A 20520-nucleotide genomic window follows, 5' to 3' on the forward strand; every position below is an offset into this window, starting at 1 on the left:
TAAAATAGAGTTTTCACAAAGTAGTGTAGGTGGGGGGAAAGGGAAGCTGTAAGCATATAAGAATAACATTTTTAAAAATCTCAATTAATTAATTCTATTAGAAAGACAATGGGGGTAAGAAGGCACCCAGACATGCTGGTGAAATTTCTTATTTTCTAGATTACAAAGGAAAATTTGCAAATTTTAATCATGAAATAATAAAACTGGGTTACTTACAGAATAACATAAGACTCTTTATAATAGTATTAAAAGACAATTTAACATTTATTTGAATTGCTATAATTTAAAAAAAAATCTGGCAATACCAACTACTACTGAGGATATGTACAGAAAGAGACTCTCATTCATGTTGCTGGTGGGAATGCAACATGGTACAGCTACTTTGGAAGACAGTTGGCAAATTCTTATAAAATTAAACATAGATTTACTGCCTGACCCAGGCAATCACACTCCCAAGTATTTAGCCAACTAAACTGAAAACTTACGTTCGTGGAAAACCTTGTGTGTAAACGTTTATAACAATGTTATTAATAATCACCCAAACTGGAAACAACCAAGATGTACCTCAACAGGGGAATGGTTAAACTGAGTGCCATGGACTAAATGTTTGTGTTGCTTCCAAATTCATATGTCAAAACTCCCATGTGATGAGGAGGTGGGACCCTTGGGAGGTGTATTAGTCAGGGTTCGTCCAAGAAACAGAACCAAAATGTGGCTAAAACAAATTGAGATGTAAAATACTGGATATTGAAGACTTACTAGAAAAAAGGGACTATTAAATATCTTATTATTTTTCTATTGACAATGCATTTATAATATCGTAAATATATTGACATAGACAAAAATATTTTTTACTAAGTTTCACCTTGTTTGTTTTTACTATTTTTAAAATGTGGCTTTTAGAAAAATCAAAATTGCACATTGTGGCTTCCCTATTTGTGGAGGCAGACAGTGCTAACTTGAGAGAGCAGGGCTGCGGTCAGAAGAAGGGAAATAGCACCCTGGCTCAGTGCCCGCAGGCTCTGTCAAATACCTTATCCTCTCCGACTCTGGGTTTGGGGAAAGGGAACCACCCTGCATGAGAAGTTTTTAGCATTGTGCCTTCAACGCTCTTTAGTAAGAGTCTTAGAAGAAATACTTAATAAATAAATGCCATTATTATTCTCAGGCTGGTTCCAGTTAAAATGCAACATCTCAGCCCCCCCCCCCCCCCCCCCCACACACACACACACACACGGGCACCTTAAGTAGGCAATTTTATCTCAGAGCCAGTTTCTAAGAGAAAGAAACACACTCAGACAGGTTAGGAAAGGCTGCCCCCTAGTGGACAGAGAGAGAAGGATTCCGTCAGAGAGCCCTGAGCGCGAGCTGCCCCTGGCAGGGCCTGGGTGGGTCCCAGCTCACTTGGGGTGTCTGTAACTTGAAAGCAAACCCTAGACACTCGCCGCTGCTCCTTCAGGGGGTTTCTTCGGACCCCGGAGAGGAGCACCAGGGAAGATCTAGACAGGCCGTGTCTAGGGTTGGGGAGGGGATGGAAGAAGGAGGCAAGCTGCGGGCGCTGTGCCCGCAAGTGGAGCTCAGGGGCCTCGGTGTCAGCCAAGGCAGGCGGGGCCGGCCCAGGCAAAACTAATAAACTGGCGATATCTGTTTGGGTATTGCTGATAGTGATAACTAACTTCTGTACAGGGTGTTGCTTCGAGGAGGACACCACCTGTGTGACCCGGGAAGGAAACGGGCAGGGAGAGGTTCAGAAACCTAGCTAGGGTCACCGGGGGTGTGGAAACAAGGGCTGGACAACCATTTGGCCCAGCTTAGCTACCTCCCTCTAGGAATGTGGTCAGATTCCGAAGTCCATAGGACCTCTTTTGGTTAGGATCCACAGCTGGTTAGATCTCAGCCAGGAAAGAGAGAACAAATAGGATCTGACCTCTGACTAAGGAGGTGAAGAGCCTCGGCCTCACCCCCGGAGCAACTGACATAGGTCCACCAGCTCAACAGGCTGGGCAAACCTTACTGCCCGCAGCACAGGGCTGTTTTAGGGCTAAAGATACTAAGTAAGCACAGATGCTTTTATTCATTAATTTTTTAAAAATATATTTTATTGATTTTTTACAGAGAGGAAGGGAGAGGGATAGAGAGTTAGAAACATCGATGAGAGAGAAACATTGATCAGCTGCCTCCTGCACACCCCCTACTGGGGATGTGCCCGCAACCCAGGTACATGCCCTTGACTGAAATCGAACCTGGGACCTTTCAGTCCGCAGGCTGACGCTCTATCCACTGAGCCAAACCGGTTATTGCTATTCATTATTTTTTTAATTTATGATTTAAGCTTTTACTTGGGAGAGATACAACCCAATTATTTGAATAAATAATAAAATAAAACCTCATTATTTGAATACTCCATAAATTGCATAGGAATGACAATTAGATACACAATTCATTCTCTCGGTGATAAAATAAATTTTGCTAATAAAATACTAGTAAATCTTAGCAAAAAGGAGGGTTGAGTTGTTCCTCCCACTTCCGATAAAATATTTTTCAGTATCTATTTAAAAAAAGTTATGGTTGAGAGTATTACAGGTATCCCCTATTTTTCCTATGTTGCCCCCCCTGCCCAGTTCCCACCCCACCCTAGGTCTTCAACCCACTATTGTTTGTGTCCATGGATTATGCATATATGCATTTTAATTATTCGGTTATTCTCTGCCTGACCCCTTCTCCCCTTCCCTCTGAGATCCGTCAGTCTGTGCTATGCTTCCATACTAGCAGAGGTGCCTGGTTTGTAAATGATTTGATTGTACTCGTAAAAGCAGCCACTGAAGTCCTGGCCAGCATGTCTGAGTTGGATGAGCATCATCCAGGACACCAAAAGGTGGAGGGATGATTCCTGGTCAAGGCACATGCCTAAGATTTCAGGTTTGGTCCCCAGTAGAGGTGTGTAATGGAGGCACTGATCAATGTTTTACTCTCTCTCTCCCTCTTCTTTTCTCTCTCTAAAATCAATTAAAATATATTTTTCAAAATGATGCCATTGAGGACTCCCATGTAATAAATGATCTTAGTCAATTGAATTATTTTAGGTAACCAGTGGTCATCTCAGTGATGGAGACCAGTGTCCGGCACAACCATGGGCACAATTCAGGGACTTGGGTGGGGCTGTTAGGTACTTGCAGAACAATATCGTTTGGGCTGCCTCCTCCTATCCTGCAGTGTCCTGGGACCAGGGGAGAAATGGGTGTGCATGGTTCTTGCATTGAAGTAGAACCCATTCCTTGTACCCAAAGAACCCTTCAAGCCACAGAACCCCTGTGCCCCTCCCATCCCCTGCAACTGACCATCTCTGGAACTTCTCTTGAACAGATGCCCCTCCTGAACTGCCAGTTTCTCAAGGGCTACAGGGAACGGCGCCTAGCTCACCTGGTCCTGAGCTTCATCACCATGGGATATGTCTGGCAGGAAGGAGAGGCACAGCCTGCAGAGGTAAAGGGTAAATTGATGTCTGTCTGGTCATGGGGTAGGTCTGCTGCACCTAGAACATGCTGTCTGTTTGGCACCACAGTGTTTTTCTGGAAAATGGGTCCTTTCTTGTTCTTTTCTTTGGGTGTCAGTTGAAGGGGCAAAGAGCCCATTTCAATGAAAAATGGCCTCCTCCTGACTGAGAGGTTATTTTTTTTAGAACTGGTAGCCCTTTTATTACATTTTGAATCTATTTTTTCTCTGTCACCCACTTCCAAGAATGTTTGAAAAGTTGCATTTGAAAGCAAGTTTGAAATCTCATAAAAACTTACTGATAGCTCACATCTGACAGCATTTTGTACTGCTAATACATCAATCAATTGTCTTGGTCAGTTTTCACAGTCCCATAAGGTAGGTAGATCTAAGCTGTGTCCAATTTACAGACAGCTGAGGACCATGAAAGTCCAAGGTCAGATGGCCAGTTTATGGAAAGTCCAAGGCCAGACTCCAAACTGTTTAATTTCACTAATGTCAACTCCTTCCTCCAGAGCAGTGGTTCTCAACCTTGGCTGCACATTAGAATCACCTGGGAATCTTTTTTTCAAATTCTGACTTCTGGGCCTCATCCTCCGGAAATTCTGTTTCTTTGTGATGGGGTGGGGCCACAACATTAGTCACAAAGAAACAGAATTTCCGGAGGATGGGGCCCAGAAATCAGGATTTTTAAAAGATTCCAGGTGATTCTAATGTGCAGCCAAGGTTGAGAACCACTGCTCCAGAGGCACACGTTGACATCTACAACTCAACTGTTTGCTCTCTACCAATTATTGGTTTGACTCTTAACAATTCATGTAAATCTCTTCTGGATCTTTACATAACATTTTACAGTTTCAGCCTGAGACCTGCGACATGAAATCTCTGAGCTCCACTAATTATAGTATAAAAGAGGACTGCTTTTCATTTTATATAAATGCATCTTTTCCAAAAATCAGGGAGCTGCTCATGTTCCAGCGTTCCATGATCAAGGGAATGGCCTATACCTGTTTTGTTTGTCTGGTTAATTCTACCTCTTATCTTTCAAGTAGGTGCCTGAGACTCCCCATGAGAATAAAAAAAGGAAAGTGACAAAGCAAAGTATAGAGCTGCTTTAGATTTTTTAAAATATATACTTTTTATTGATTTCAGAGAAGAAGGGAGAGGGAGAAAGAGAGAGAGAGAGAGAGAGAGAGAGAGAGAGAGAGAGAGAGAGAGAGAGAGAAACATCAATGATGAGAGAGAATCATTGATAGGCTGCCTCCTGCACACCCCCTGCTGGGGACTGAGCCCACAAGCCTGGCACTTGCCCTTGACCAAGCATTTCCCTTGACCGGAAACAAACCTGGGACCATTCAATCTACAGGCCAATGCTTTATCCACTGAGCCAAACCAGCTGGAGTTGCTCCAGTTTCTTTGTCAGTATAACTTCCCATAAGCAGTAGCCTGAGGTGACCTCTGAAAATGGTTTGCTGTTCACTTGACCCAGAAAATCCCACAAAGTCATGCCAATCAAGAGATTCAAATCTTCATGTTCACTTTAAGAACACTCATGAAACTGCCCAGGCCATCAAGGGTTTCATATCCAGAAGCCACCAAGTATCTGTCACTTTACAGAAGCAACGTGTACCATTCCATCCTTACAATGGTGGAGTTGGCAGGTGTGCTCAGGCCACACAGTGGGGCTAAACACAGGGTCTGTGGCTAAATGCTGAATTTGAGGGTATAGATGTAGATTCTCTGGTTATTGAGAAAATCTAGGTGAACAGAGCTCCCAAGATGCAGCGCAGAACCCACAGAGCTCCTGGGTGAGGAACCCCCATCAAAGCTCTCCCTGCCACATGGGAAGGATTCTTACTGAAAAGGGGAAGATTGTTCCTAAACCAGAAGAGGAGGCTGCATAGAATAAAAGTACATCCCAGAAGAAATGGGAGAGACAAAACTTATGGCCCAGGAATACTTTAGCATAAAATAAATGCTAATAAAAGTCAAATAAATGTCAGTACATATAGCTTTTTAAAAAATATGTGTCTATTGTTAGAAAGTTTGATATCTAGGGCCACAATAGAACATTCCAATTAGGTTTTCCTCCCTTGCCTGTTCTCCAAACCATAATGTTACATCAGAGAAGGGGTAGAGAAGGGTGACAGGTGATGGAGTCTCCAGCTTCGAGGAGGGTCCATGTATTTTCAGGCCCCATGAGCCCCCTACTCTCCAGCCTCAAATCCTATCTTACTTTTTTTTGTATCTTCTCTGACTTTTCAGCTAAGTAGAAACCTCTCTTCTGCACTGTCCTCCTCACTTCCTACCTCCTGAGGAAAGCTGATCTACGTTTGCATTTTTAAACTCTTTAAAGCTCTTTGTTGCTTCTACCTATGAAACAGTTCTATTCCAAGTCTATTTATAAATATTATAGGGAAAAACAAAGGCAGAAGCAAGGCTTCTAAGTAGATATTTCTATTTTAAAGGTAAATAAAAATGGAAGTGGGAGCAAGGAACCCAAAGGATGTTCTTTTGGATCTAGACTAGCCTTGCCACAGATAGATCTGAGTTGCTTTCCTGGATTTGGGGGGCAGAGTGTTCCTCAGGTAATTCAGGGGTCGAATGGGAACTGTTTTGAGGTTACTTATTTGAAGTTGTTATTGGATTTGACTTATGAAGTAACTAATGGAATCAGTGACCACACATAAACACACATATACATATATGTGTGCACACATACAAATATATAAAAGCCTAAGTGACCAGAAGACCGAACAACTGGTCGCTATGATGTGCACTGACCACTAGGGGACAGACGCTCAATGCACAGGATCAGGCTCCCTCCTATCTGGATCAGGCCTGTGGGGATCGGGCCAAAACCAGCTATCTGACACCACCTGAGAGGTCCCGAATTGCAAGAGGGCACAGGCCAGGCCAAAGGACCCCACCAGTGCACAAATCCATGTACTGGGCCTCTAGTACATATATATGCTTTTAGTTTTATACACACAAATGTACATATATCTACATACCTATACATATAAATAGATAGCTAGATAAATCGATAGATTCATATAGATTTTATACTACTGCTCATTACTTCAGCCCCAATTTATGCTTAAACACTTGGTAATGCCCTTTTATGCATAATTAATATTCAGATATTATTTTATACTACATGTATATGTGTGCACGCCAATCTTATACTTTTCCACATACATTTCATATTGTACTCATAAACAATATATTCACTAAATTGTTAACAGAAAAAACTTGAGAGTGAGGTGTGCATGTAGAGATCACTCAGATAATCCCAGTTTATCCCCAAGTCGTTTCTCTACTACAGGATCGCTGAAATAAAAGATAGCCATAATTACCTCCCCTGCTGCACTCTTTCTAGGATGTGCTCATTGTCAGGATTTATATCTGATAGGTTCTGCCAAGAAACCTTGCCCTTCCCTTTGTGGAAGTCTCCAGGGACTTGGGGCTCCCTCCCATCCTGGTCCATGCAGATTTTGTGTTGACAAATTGGACTACAAGGAATTCTGAAAGGTAAGAAAGGAGAGAGTGCTTTGGATTTGAACAGATGGAAACAGAGTAATGGACAGTCTTGTGACCTGATAGAAAGCTCCTGGGTTGTTTAGCTATTTTGTAATTAAAGATGTTCATATTTATTGTCTGCCATATGGTTGCAGAAAAGAGATGAACTTGAATACATGTTCAAAAATCACATGTCCCAGAAATTTCCTCTCAACCCACATTGACTGCATTGGTGCAGACCACTTTCATTTGTTTGCTTCCATATCAAATTTGCAGTTCTCAACCCGACCTTAAAGCTCCTGCATATTCAGGTTTCAATCATTCTCTAATATGTCCTCCATTCAAGACAATTTAGGACCAGGAACGCAGTAAATGTTCTTTATATAGAGATTACAAATGAATGATTATGTATGAATTGAAAGTAGGTACTCTAGTTATGTCAGATTAAAAATGTGATTGCCCAGCCAGTGTGGCTCAGAGGTTGAGCATTGACCTATGAACCAAGAGGTCATGGTTTGATTCCAGTCAGGGTATATGCCTGGGTTGAGGGCTCAGTCAGCAGGAGGCAGCTGATCAATGATCATCTCTCATGTTCTAACTCTAAAAACATATTTAAAAAAACAGATTTATTTGATTAATAATGCTATCTATCCCCACTAACTAGCATCATTCTTTTTTTAAAAAACATATATTTTATTGATTTTTTACAGAGAAGAAGGGAGAGGGATAAAGAGTTAGAAACATTGATGAGAGAGAAACATCAATCAGCTGCCTCCTGCATACCTCCTACTGGGGATGTGCCCGCAACCAAGGTACATGCCCTTGACCGGAATAGAACCTGGGACCTTTCGGTCCGCAGGCCAATGCTCTATCTACTGAGCCAAACCAGTTAGGGCAAGTAGATAGGTTGAGGTTGAGGATATTGGCATTTATCTAAAGAAAAGCTAATTTCCCAGTGGGCAAGAATGCAGGGCTAGTTTAATCTCAGAGAGGCAGAGACAATCCCGGGTTCAGTGGTGATTCTTCTTGGGAATTATTTTTTTGGTCTCTCTTAATATGCCTCGCACAACACAAAGTACAATGAAGAAATGAAAGCAACGTACAGCCCAAAGTGGTGAAATAACAAACCAAAACAGTATATGAGAAATGTCAGAGTGACACAAACAGTAAACCCTTCAGAATTTCAAAGACATTACATCATTGCAGACTTTAAAAATCAGGGAAAAGCTTGGCGAGAGGTTGGAACTTGATCTAAAGTAGATATTAAAAGGTGAGTTGGAATAGCATATCTACAACAAAAATTGTGTTTGTGATAATTGCAAAAATATAAAGGGACCAAGATGATTTATCACACTACTACAAGTTAAATGTTCTGGGGCTGATACAAGAGTTGAGATTTGGCTCGCCTTTTGTTGTCTAGTCATAGCCTGTGTAAGTGTGTGTGCATTTGCACATTAGTGTGTATGCCTGTATACATGTGACCCTAGAAGGATGTCTACAAACTGATTTATTCTTTTATTTTCTTTTGTTGTTTGTGATTGTCAATAACTGAAATTTTACAAGGCCCCTGGACATCAGGTAAGTTCTCAGAAATCTTTCAATCACTTGAGAATTTATGCTAACTTTAAAAGATTACAGCAAAACAAGAAAGAAGCATATCAAATTGTATGTATAGTATATAAGCTATATACAAATGCATGCAAAAATAAGGCTAGAAGGAAAGGGGCCAGAATTTATCAAGGGTTGCCTCTTATATGGGATTAGGGGATTACTTCTTTTTTAACTGGATTTTCCAATCTGTACATAATAAAACAAGTAAAGTGCAATGCAAGGAAAAACTTTACCAATTCTTTTATGATCTGGAAAAGATCTCTCATTTCACCATAATTTTTAGGAAGGGTAAATTACAGGCAGTAACTGCCACAGCTACAGAAGAATTCCTTTGAAATATTATGTCCCCTGGACTGCAACTCCTGAGGCAGGTCTGGCCCAGACATCCTTAGGCTCTTCTTTCTCCGGAGAGCAGAGTCGGCCTCTAACTTGATTGACATTGCCTCTCCCATCACCAAGCCTCAGTTCAATAAAGGGGTTTGGTATAAAAGCTGTAGCTCAGGAAATTGAGGGACGGAGGGGTGAAGACACCGTTTCTTACACTAGTGTAACTGCTGGAACAATGGTACTCTTGACTGTTTTATTTTGTGTTTGTTTTCCTTTCTTCTCGTGCTTAAGCTATTAGAAGCAGGAATGGTTTATGGAGTAAAGTTTCTAAGTTTTGTAGATTGGCTCTATATCTGGGATATTGGAATCCATACGGTCACAGGTCATTTAAAAGTGATTCCTCTGTACAGTCTTCTAGCTCTCACCCCGTCATACAAAGCAACACAACAATGATTGGTTAGAAAGATCACTAGCGTGAGTTATGAAACTATTCCCACCTGGTCCTGTGACTAACCGGCAATGTGACCTTGAGCACGGTATTTGCTTCTTTGGGTCATATCCATAAAAACAACAATAACATCAAAAACAAGGAGCAAGGCATTAGCTGCCGCCTGTGGTCACTGTAGCTCTAAGACTCTGTGCTCCTGACTGGAATGGTGTGATGGGCCATAGATTGGTCCTGGGAAGAATCAGAATGACCTGCCCACTCAGGCTTCAGCTGTTCATTTGGGGGGATGGTCTGGGACCATCAGGGCCATGCTGGACTCTGAGAGTCCTCAGAGCAGGTGAACTTGGGCTTGAGTACATCTGTTCTCTTCCCTTCCTGAATGTTGCTGAAGGGAGATGCTCATCCGTGGGGCCTCCCTATAGAGAGAAGTGTTCACCAGCTCTGCTCTGCGCTTACAGTTGTCTAACTCTGAGGGGACCTGTGGGCTGTACACACTCATGCTGTCCACGCTTCTCTAACCATATGGTCATCTCCTTCCCAAGGAACTTGGACACCATTTTCTCTTTCCCTGGGGGAGAAAGCCTGCATGGTTTTGTACTGGTGACTGTTTTGGTAGAGAAAGCAGCAGTGCCTGGGATTAAGGTATTTTCCACCCTCAGCATGTTTTGTTTTGTTTTGTCTTTCTCAATAAGAAATCAGTCGGAGCTTTACTTTGGTGAATTAATCAATATAGATGAGCATAGGCCTTGACCTGCTGTTTTATATCTGAGGAAAGAGGTCATGTTCTAGCCCATATAGATACTCACTTCTCCCAAATCCTACAAAACATGGAACTGACCATTTGTCCATTCAACAACAAGCATTGTTCTAGATCAGTGGTTCTCAACCTTGGCCGCACATTAGAATCACCTGGGAATCTTTTTAAAATCCTGATTTCTGGGCCTCATCTTCTGGAAATTCTGTTTCTTTGTTATGGGGTGGGGCCACAACATTAGTAACAAAGAAACAGAATTTCTGGAGGATGAGGCCCAGAAATCCAGATTTTAAAAAGATTCCCAGGTGATTCTAATGTGCAGCCAAGGTTGAGAACCACTGTTCTAGACAATGAAATATATGGGAGAATAAGACTGACATGGTTCTGACCCCCAGAGAAGCTCCTGAAATAGTGGAGAAAGATGGGTTGATGTATAGAGTAATAAGAAAATAATGCAGTGTTTTATAAAAAGACATCTAAAACTTAATTCAGACCTGAAGGGTCAGGCAAAACTTCCCAGGGGAAATGACAACTGAAGTTAAAACCTCAGTGATATATATATAGGAATTAAGGAGAGAGAGAGAGAGAGAGAGAGAGAGAGAGAGAGAGAGAGAGAGAGACTGACAGACATAAAGGCAAACAGACACACAGACATATTTCTGGCAGAGAGAACAGCTGTGCAAAGGCTCAGGAAAGGAACCGTCACTGAGATTACCTAGTCTTCAGAGTTCAGGTAGCTTACAGAAAGGTCAAGTTTTGTAAGACGAATGACAGTAGAGTTCAGCTGGAGTGACTCAGTGTTGAGCATAGACCCATGAAGCAGGAGGCCACTGGTGTGATTCACGTTAGGGCCACATGCCTTGGTTGTGGACTGGATCCCCATTAGGGAGCCTATAAGAAGCAGCCGAACAATATTTCTATTCCTCTCCCTTCCCCCTGTCGCTAAAATCAATAGAAAGATAATAAATAATAATAAAAAGACAGTCTGGTCAGCATGGCTCAGTGATTGAGTATTGACCTATTAGCCAGGAGGTCACAGGGCACATGCCAGGGTTGCAGGCTCGATCCCCAGTGGTGGGCATGTAGGAGGCAGCCAATCAATGATTCTCTCTCATCATTGATGTTTCTATCTCTCTCTTCCTCTCCCTTCCTCTCTAAAATATAAATATAAAGACAGTGGAGCAGTAGGTGATCAGCTATTATCTTCATGCATTGCCTGAAGATAATTAGTTAGGTTTATGTCTTTCCTTACCACCTTCCCTGGTGAGCATATTTAAGTCTTTACTGTGTCACCAATCCTGGCATAAGTATTATAACATTCTCAAAAGTGAAACTATATAGTTACTTCACTTCTTAGCAGTGTGTTTAGTCCATTGAAAGATACAAAATGAAATACTGGTCTTTCAAATATAGCTCAGATAAGGTAGAGACTGCTAGGAAGGCTTCATGACGGAGGGCCTCTGGAGCTGGGGCCTCTATGGGCTCTATAGAATCTGCCTGATTTTATGAAAACAGAGCTCAGGGGTGAGGGTCTCCTAATTCAAGATACAGAAGTAGACATTGTTACAATGTGTGATAAATACAAAAAAAGGAAGGGGAAAAGGATAGCATTATAGCAAGTAGCAAGCAGTGGAAAGATCTAGAAAAATATGTCCAAGGGAGATGCCCAGAAAGGTTATCCTCTCAGGCAGACCTCACAGCAAATTGAGTTTAGGGGAGCACGGGAAAACAGTCCAGCAGTCAGAAGGGCGCCCTTCCTGATTTCCATAGCTCTGATGCTCAGCTCACTCCACCTCAATGGGCCATAAATGAATGCTAACGGACTGAGTGAATGAACCTTCTCCCCAGGCACTTGTTCAAGCAGTGAATGCCATGCTGCAGCCCAGCCAGAACTCCATGCTGCAAGCCCTGCAGCGGCTGAGACTCTCCATTCAGGACATCACCAGAACCTTAGGACAAATGCACGGTATGGGGCTGTGGTGGGTTGAGGGTTCTGCCTGGGGCAGGGCTGGGCAACATCCACGAGATGGCGCTAGTGTACTAGCTTTGTTTTATGGTAACTGCTGTTTTAAATATTGGAGAATGAATCTCAGTTTGCACAGATCTGTGGTTTTGTCTTTTTTTAGTATTCTCTTGTGGTTAGGGTAGTTTGCTTTCTTCGGTGGCCACATATTTCTTTGCATGTTAAGATTTTGCATGAAGTTTGGGAGGAGGGGGTGAGGCAAAAAACAACAAAGGTTGTATACATTCCATCCAGCAATGTCAGGCTACTGCAGTGTTGTCCTTATGCTCTCTTACACCCGTTTTATCCTTTTTTCTCAAGGGGAACCTGGGATGACTGACCTGCTTTAGATTCCTTCTCTGTGGTTAGTGCAGAGATGAGGTTTCATAGGTGTAGCCAATTCAGTGGCTCACCAGTCCTGTGGTTAGTTACATTTTACCCAGGAGACTACATTCAATTTCCAATGTCAAGACAGCTCTTCAACTTCCTCTATCAGGAGAACCTTGAAAGTGTATAGTGTGTGTGTGTGTGTGTGTGTGTGTGTGTGTGTGTGTGTGTGTTTTGTTCTTTAAGTAAAATTGGTATATAACATTATATATTTCAGGTGTATAACATCACAATTTCACATCTGTATATACTACAGAGTGATCTGCACCAAAAATCTATTTAATATACTAGTAAATCACTATGCAACTGATTCCCTTCACCCAGTTCTCCCAAGCTCCAACCTCTGTTAACCACCAGTCTGTTGTCTGTATCTATGGGTTTGTTTGGCTTTGTTTGTACATTTGTTTTGTTTTGTTTAGATTCCAATATGTATGAAATCATATGGTATTTGTCTTTCTTCATCTGACTTATTCACTTAGCATAATACCCTCATGATGTTGCAAATGGCAAGATTTTATTCATTTTTATGCTGAGATATATCTATATATATCTATATATCTATATCTATATCTATATCTATATCTATATCTATATCTATATCTAGATATAGATATAGATATAGATATAGATATAGATATAGATATAGATATAGATATATACACACACACATACTGAGTGGCCAGATTATTATGACCACCTGATGTTTGTAGGCAAATTAGCTATAATTTCGCACTGAAGTTGCTAGAGGGCCAGACCATTATAAATAGGGAAGCAGGTTGTTTACCAAGACAGTAGAAGTGATTTTTTTCTGAAGATATGGGTAAGCAATGCCATTTAACAGCCTTTGAACGTGGGATATATATGAATATGAGTGGCAAGATTATTATGACCACCTGACATTTGTACGCAAATTAACCGTACACTGCATCGTATGGGATATGGAAGCCAAAGGGCTGTTCAAACACCTTTGCTGTCTGCAGTTACCAAGATAAAACATCTCCAATTCGCACAGGAACACAAGGATTGGGCAGTTGAGCGTTGGAAAAAAGTCATGTGGTCCAATGAATCACGTTTCCAGTTGCATCATGCAGATGGCAGTGTGAGAATTTTGCGGAAACAGCATGAAAGCATGCACCCCACATGCTTGAGTACATCCCTTCAAGCTGGTGGGGGCAGTGTTATGGTTTGGGGCATGTTTTCCTGGCATGATTTGGGCCCTTTAATTCATGTGGAACAATGTCTGAATAGCACAACATACCTACATATCGTTGCTGATCAGGTTCATCCTATCATGTTGCTGACGTATTCCAATGGAGATGGCTTCTTCCAACAAGACAATGCGCCATGCCACGATGCTCATATTGTGCAGGAGTGGTTTCAAGAACATGAGGGAGACTTTACCTTGCTTAGGTGGCCCCCACAATCACCAGATCTCAACCCAATTGAGCATTTGTGGGAGAAGTTAAAAGAGCCATCAGGCAGCTGGTGCCACAACCATCAAATCTCACAGAACTGGACAGTGCTATTCATGAGGCATGGTGTCAGGTTCCTCGCATCACCTTTCAACATCTAGTGGAGTCAATGCCAAGAAGAATCACCGCAGCATTGAAGGCAAAAGGTGGCCCAACGAAGTACTGATGGGGTGGTCATAATCTGGCCGCTCAGTGAATAAATATATATCCCATGTTCAAAGGCTGTTAAATAGTGTTGTTTACCCATATCTTCAGAAAAAAATCACTTCTACTGTCGTGGTAAACAACCTGCTTCCCTATTTATAATGGTTTGGCCCTCTAGCAACTTCAGCGCGAAATTATAACTAATTTGCCTACAAACGTCAGGTGGTCATAATATACTTGCCACTCAGTGTATATCACATCTCTTTATCCATTCATTCATCAGTGAACAGTTAGGTTGTTTCCATATCTTGGCTATTATAAGTAATGCTGCAATGAACATAGCAGTGCATATATCTTTTCAAATCAATAATTTTATTTTTTTATTTTAATACCCAGACGTGGAGTAGCTGGATCACATGGCAGTTCTATTCTTAAATGTTTGAGGACTCTCCACACTGTGTCTACAGTGGCTGCACCAATTTACATTCCTTCCAACAGTGTATCAGAGTTCCCTTTTCTACACATCCTTTCTAACAACTTGTTTCTTATATATTTTTAAAATATATTTTATTGATTTTTTACAGAGAGGAAGAAAGAGGGATAGAGAGCCAGAAACATTGATGAGAGAGAAACATCGATCAGCTGCCTCCTGCACACCTCCCACCGGAGATGTGCCCGCAACCAAGGTGCATGCCCTTGACCGGAATCGAACCTGGGACCCTTCAGTCCGCAGGTCGACGCTCCATCCACTGAGCCAAACCAGTTAGGGCTATTTTTGATAATGAAATGTGCCAACAGGTGTGAGGTGATATCTCATCATGTTTTAATTCACAATCCTCTAATAAGTAGTGATATTGAACATCTTTTCCTGTGCCTGTTGGTCATATATATATATATCTTCTTTGTAAAATATTTATTCATATCCTCTGCCTTTTTTGCAATGGGATATTTGCTTTTTGTTGCAGAGTTGTATGAGTTCTTCATATATTTTGAATACTAACTCCTTAAGAGACACATGGTCTGCAAATATCTTTTCCCATTAAGTAGGTTGCCTTTTTGTTTTGATGCTGATTTCCTTTGTTGTGCAGAAGCTTTTAGTTTGATGTAATCCCATTTCTTAATTATTGCTTTTTGTTTCCCTTACCTTTGAATTCAGACTAAAATATTGCTAAGACCTATGTCAGGGACCTCCTGCCTATGTTTTCTTCTATGCATTTTATGGTTTCAGGCGTTGCATTCAAGTCTTTAGTCCATTTTGAGTTAATTTTTTAGTGTGGTGTAAGATAGTGGTCTAGTTTCATTCTTTTCCTTGTGGCTATCCAATTTTCCAACACCATTTATTGAAGAGATTGTCTTTTCTCCATGGTATGTTCTTGATTCCTTTGCCTTACATTAATTTTCCATATATGTGTGGATGGTTAGACTTATTTCTGGGCTCTCAATTATTTTCTATTAATCTGTGTATCTGTTTTTATGCCAACACCATGTTTTTTGTTTGTTTATTTTTAAATAGTGTTATTGATTTCAGAGAGGAGGAGAGAGGGAGAGAGAGATAGAAACATCGATGATGAGAGAGAATCACTGATCTGGTGCCTCCTGCATGCCCCACACTGGGGTTCAAGCCCACAACCGGGCATATGCCCTGACTGGGAATCAAACCATAACCTCTTGTTCTTAGGTAGATGCTCAACCACTGAGCCATGACAGCTGGGCCTTGCTGTTTTGATTACTGTAGATTTGTAATATAGTTTGAAATCAGGGAGCACAATGCTTCCAATTTTGTTCTTCTTTCTTCACAAAGGCTCACTCTTTTCTTCCTCTGCTATGCACACAAGGAAGCGGCCACATGTGGGTGTGTGGCATGTGGGTAGGGCACCCTGAACACTAGGGGTGCCTATCAGCCAGTTGGGGGATCTACAGGGGCAGCATCCCCAGCTCCTGGGAGGGTATCTTGTCAGAGTCCGTGAGATGGTCAGTAAGATCTGCATCCCTTTAATACCTTCCAAGAGCCCTATCTGGCTCTCTCACAGCTGCTCCTCATTCCCCCACCCACCCAGTTTCTCGGTCCTGAAGCTCACCTTAGTAATCTGGATGTGGCGAGAAAGACGTGGGTCTCTGGATGCATTCCATGCAGCTGGGAAAGCTGGGCACTCACTCACATGCTCTTACTTTTCCTTGTGGGACAAGTCACAGGCCAATAAGGTCTCTTTTGGTCCTGAGCTATGTCTCCTTGTGGGGCAGGTGATGTAGGTAAAGTGAATGCTCTTCTTACTCCCTTTAGTGCATTCAATATCCTCAAATTATTATTATTATTTTTACTGTAGTGGTGTGCTGGGGCTTTGCTGGACTCCTGGATTTCCACAAATGTTCTCTGGTCCATGGGTGATCGTGTAAATCAGCATTCATTGGCAAAAGACAGTAGAAACTCTTATTCCACTATGATAATGTTGCCACTCCTGCATTTCTTTGACTGTTGCTAATTTATAGAATCAAATTGATATTTGAATATTAACCTTAAATATAGCACCTTGGTAAACACTCTTATTCATTGTAATAATTATGTGGAGATTATCTGGGTTTTCTATAGAGAAGTCATTTGAGAATAATATTCGCTTTTTTTTCATTTACAATACTTATAGCTTGTATTTCTGTTTAATTTTTATTTCTCATTCTTCTTGCTAGGCCTCCCAATACAGTATTAAATGGAAATGCTGATCCTTGTTTTGTTTCACATTTTAAAATACTTATTTTTTATATTTTAACATTAAGTATAATGTATACTGGAGACTTTTTATGGATTCCTTTTATCAGTTCAAGAATGGGTACTACTATTCCTAATTAGCTAAATCATTTTGCTTTATTTTTTACCATGAATGGACTTTTTTCACACATATTGAAATGTTTTACATCAAAATCATTTCATATCTTTTGAAATGATCATTTGACTTTTCCTCATTAAATATGGTAAGTTGGGTGAAAAGTTATTGCCAGTCATTACTGCTTTAGAAAAATGTGTACCTAATATTTAGCATTTGGGAGGGGGAGGCAAAGCGCACCAAATGATTAAGACCCAGAAATATCACCCAGAAAAAAAGCCCAGAAGAGTACTGTCACAGAAGAACGAGACTGTAACACCATTCGGGAGCACTGGGAAACCCTGAGGCTGAAGGAAGACATTAGTTACCTGAGTCATGGGGCTTAAGAAAAAAACAAGAGATGGAGGACCAGAGAGTAGGTGTGATGGTAGCAAAAGAAAAACTGATGGTATAGAGATGTCATTATTTAGGTATCGTAAAAAGAGATTTTTTTTTTCCCTCTCAGAAACAGAGAGAGATAGACAGTGATATGCATAAGAGAGCATGCTTAGTCACAGAGGGGCCCCATTAGATGAAGAAAGAGAACAATCCTCAAAAGTTGATTAAAAGAAATTTGTTACAAATGTGGAAACTTGCTTCCTTATATATAATTTTATTATCTAGTGAAATCAGTTATCCACAAGCATTGGCTTAGATTCAAAATAGCCGCACAGCTTACTGAATGCAGCTAAATGTGGAGCTAAATGAATCTGTATTTGACCTGGTGTGGCAACCCCCAGCCGGACAAGGGAAGCTCCACTCCTCTGTCCTTTGTGGGTGATACAGACCTCCACTTGAGCAGAGATGGCTTTAGTTTCCCTCTCTTGTGAGAGCCGTGAGAGAGGTGATTCTTCCTCTCTGCCTTCGCCTTTCCACTTCCCCTATTCTCTCAAACATCATGTCTGCTTAGATTATTAATTTTTAAAAAGATGGACTTGATCTTTCTTTTTGTTGTTGTTAAGTAGAGAAAGGGGAAGTACCACAAATAGAAAAGGGCAGCATTTGGAATAGTTTAAAAGTTCTGCAAGCGCCAATGAGGACAATTACAGAGGAGAACATTCCATCCACCTCTTGCTTGTAGCTTTCATTCCAGGTTTCCATGCAGATCAGATAGAGAAGCAGCCCCAGGAGCTCAGTGGGGCCCATGCACATGTAACCAATTGCATTTTCGCCTGTAGTAAAGTTCACATTTTGATTGCTCCTCCAGATAATGTAGATCCAGACATATTTTATGCAGTCATCCGGATCTTTCTCTCTGGGTAAGTATAGTTCAGCTGTTTTCCTGCAGGAGGTCTCTGTAGCATTTTCCCAATTTATGGGGGTGGAAACTGACATAAGCTTCCTAGAGTAAGAAACACACCAAATAACCATTGTGAGTTAGCAAGGCAGTCACCTAGATCCACTCTTGGATAAAAGGAGAGGGGTCCTATCTGCATGGCAAATGACATTAAAGGTTGAATATTTAAGTTTAGAGTAATTGTCCTTAGGCTCCCATATTAGATTCATTTGTATTCACTTTCTTAGAACTCCACCTTGATGACAGAAAGGAAAACAAAAAAAAGCCCAATATGCCACACACAAAGCTCAATCATTTATATTTATTCCCTCCCCTTGTTATTAAAACAGATGGAGATATAGACAGTAACTTGAAAGCTTTCTTATAACAATCCTAGGATGGCTACACCAAACCATTTTCTCATATTTCTGTGTACTCTTTTTGTCACATGACCTATAATCTCTCCAAAAATAGATCTCTACTCTTAGATGCAGTTCTTTTTTTTAAAATACACTAGTCATACATTGACATGTTTTAATGAGATTATTTTCTTATTCACTTTAAGAAGTTGAGTTTGTTTGGGGGTGTGTGTGTTTAATGGTGAAAAGTGAAAGGTGGCAGTAGTGGATGGATGTGGTAAAAAATGTGAAGTCAATATCATCTAGTGTGCCATATGTATAACTAGGAGATGCCTGAAGGGCTTTTGATAGAATCTGAAGCTGTACTTGGATATAACAAGAAACATGCCAAATACCCAAATCAATAAATTTATTGATTTAGTGGTATAATGCATTGGTGCAAGAACAGAGTGACAACATGTACTAAGTATTTTCTATAGATTGGGTAGGTCTGGAATGTGAGAAAGTGACCGCCCTCTCTAAGGGAGGGCTGTCTGGGTGGGGATTTCTCATTTATTCTCACTGTAGAGAATAAAAGCAGAATGATTTCCACAGAATAACTTGAGAGTAATAAACACCTGGTTTATGTGGGGAAAAGGGAGAAAAAGGGAGTGACAGACACGGAATTGGGAGTATTTCTCAGAATTAGACTTTCACTCCTGAAATGCTCTCCAAAGAGAATATCATATAGAATTCTTCTCACTCTCTCTATGTTTTTCATGTAGTCAGGGTCAAGAAAAGATCTGATTGTAGATAAAAGACTCTAGCAACAAATATTAAGCAAAACATGTAGATGTGCTTTGGTAGGATTAGACAATAGAAAAAAAGGGTAATTTAAAAATGTTTTTAAATAGACTGGAAACTTAGGAAGCACCTATTTCTGAAAAATCTATTTGTGCTTTACTTGGTTCTCTAAGTTTGTATAAATTTTCCTTTTAAATAACAAATTACCACAAATTTAGCAACTTGAAAGTACACACATTAATTATCTCACATTTTTATAAGCCAGGAGTCAGGGTGAGCTCAACTTGGTTCTCTACTTAGGGTCTCAAAAGGCCAAGTCAGGGTATCTGCTGGGCTAAGTTCTTATCTTGAGAATCTGGGGAAGAATTCACTCACTCACGTTTTAGGTAGAATCTAATTCTTTGTGGTTTTGAAACTGAGATCTTTGTTCCCTTGCTGACTGTCAGAGAGGATCTGCTCTCAGCTTCCAGAGGCCTCCTGCATTCTTTGTCACATGGTCTCCTCTGTCTCAGCAATGACACTTCCTATCATTCTAGTACTTCAAATCTCTCTGACGTCTCCTTTTTGTCACTAGCCAGAGAAAACTCTCTGCTTTTAAGGAATTATTGATTGGATTCAGCTCACCTAGATAATCTAGAATGACTCTCTACATCAGTGATGGCGAACCTTTTGAGCTCGGCGTGTCAGCATTTTGAAAAACCCTAACTTAACTCTGGTGCCGTGTCACATATAGAAATTTTTTGATATTTGCAACCATAGTAAAAGAAAGATTTATATTTTTGATATTTATTTTATATATTTAAATGCCGTTTAACAAAGAAAAATCAACCAAAGAAATGAATTCGCGTGTCACCTCTGACACGTGTGTCATAGGTTCGCCATCACTGCCCTATATTAAGATCAACTGATTAGTAACCTTAATTGCATCTGCAAAGTCCCTTTGTAATATAATATATCATGTCTATAGGCTTGAAATCTCATAATATTAACAGTTCTGGGAATTAGAATGGGAATCTTGGGACAATATTTTTTTTGAATTCTACCTATCATGATTAAATAGGAACCAGAAGGTGACTTTGTTTTCATTA

General features: G+C 40.8%; 1 protein-coding gene across 1 annotated transcript in view; it reads left to right on the forward strand.

Moving 5' to 3' along the window:
• Positions 1 to 20520, forward strand: part of IDO2 (indoleamine 2,3-dioxygenase 2) — a gene marked incomplete at both ends in the record, with an annotated part of 42854 nt that overhangs the window by 16320 nt on the left and 6014 nt on the right. The window contains 5 exons of the mRNA XM_081084578.1: positions 3364 to 3483; positions 6908 to 7026; positions 9943 to 10042; positions 12003 to 12120; positions 18222 to 18273. Coding sequence (XP_080940704.1) covers positions 3364 to 3483; positions 6908 to 7026; positions 9943 to 10042; positions 12003 to 12120; positions 18222 to 18273 — 509 coding nt within the window. The remainder of the gene's footprint in view (positions 1 to 3363; positions 3484 to 6907; positions 7027 to 9942; positions 10043 to 12002; positions 12121 to 18221; positions 18274 to 20520) is intronic.

Source organism: Myotis nattereri (genome assembly GCF_964212035.1).
Source record: "Myotis nattereri genome assembly, chromosome: 2".
Lineage (NCBI taxonomy): Eukaryota > Metazoa > Chordata > Mammalia > Chiroptera > Vespertilionidae > Myotis > Myotis nattereri.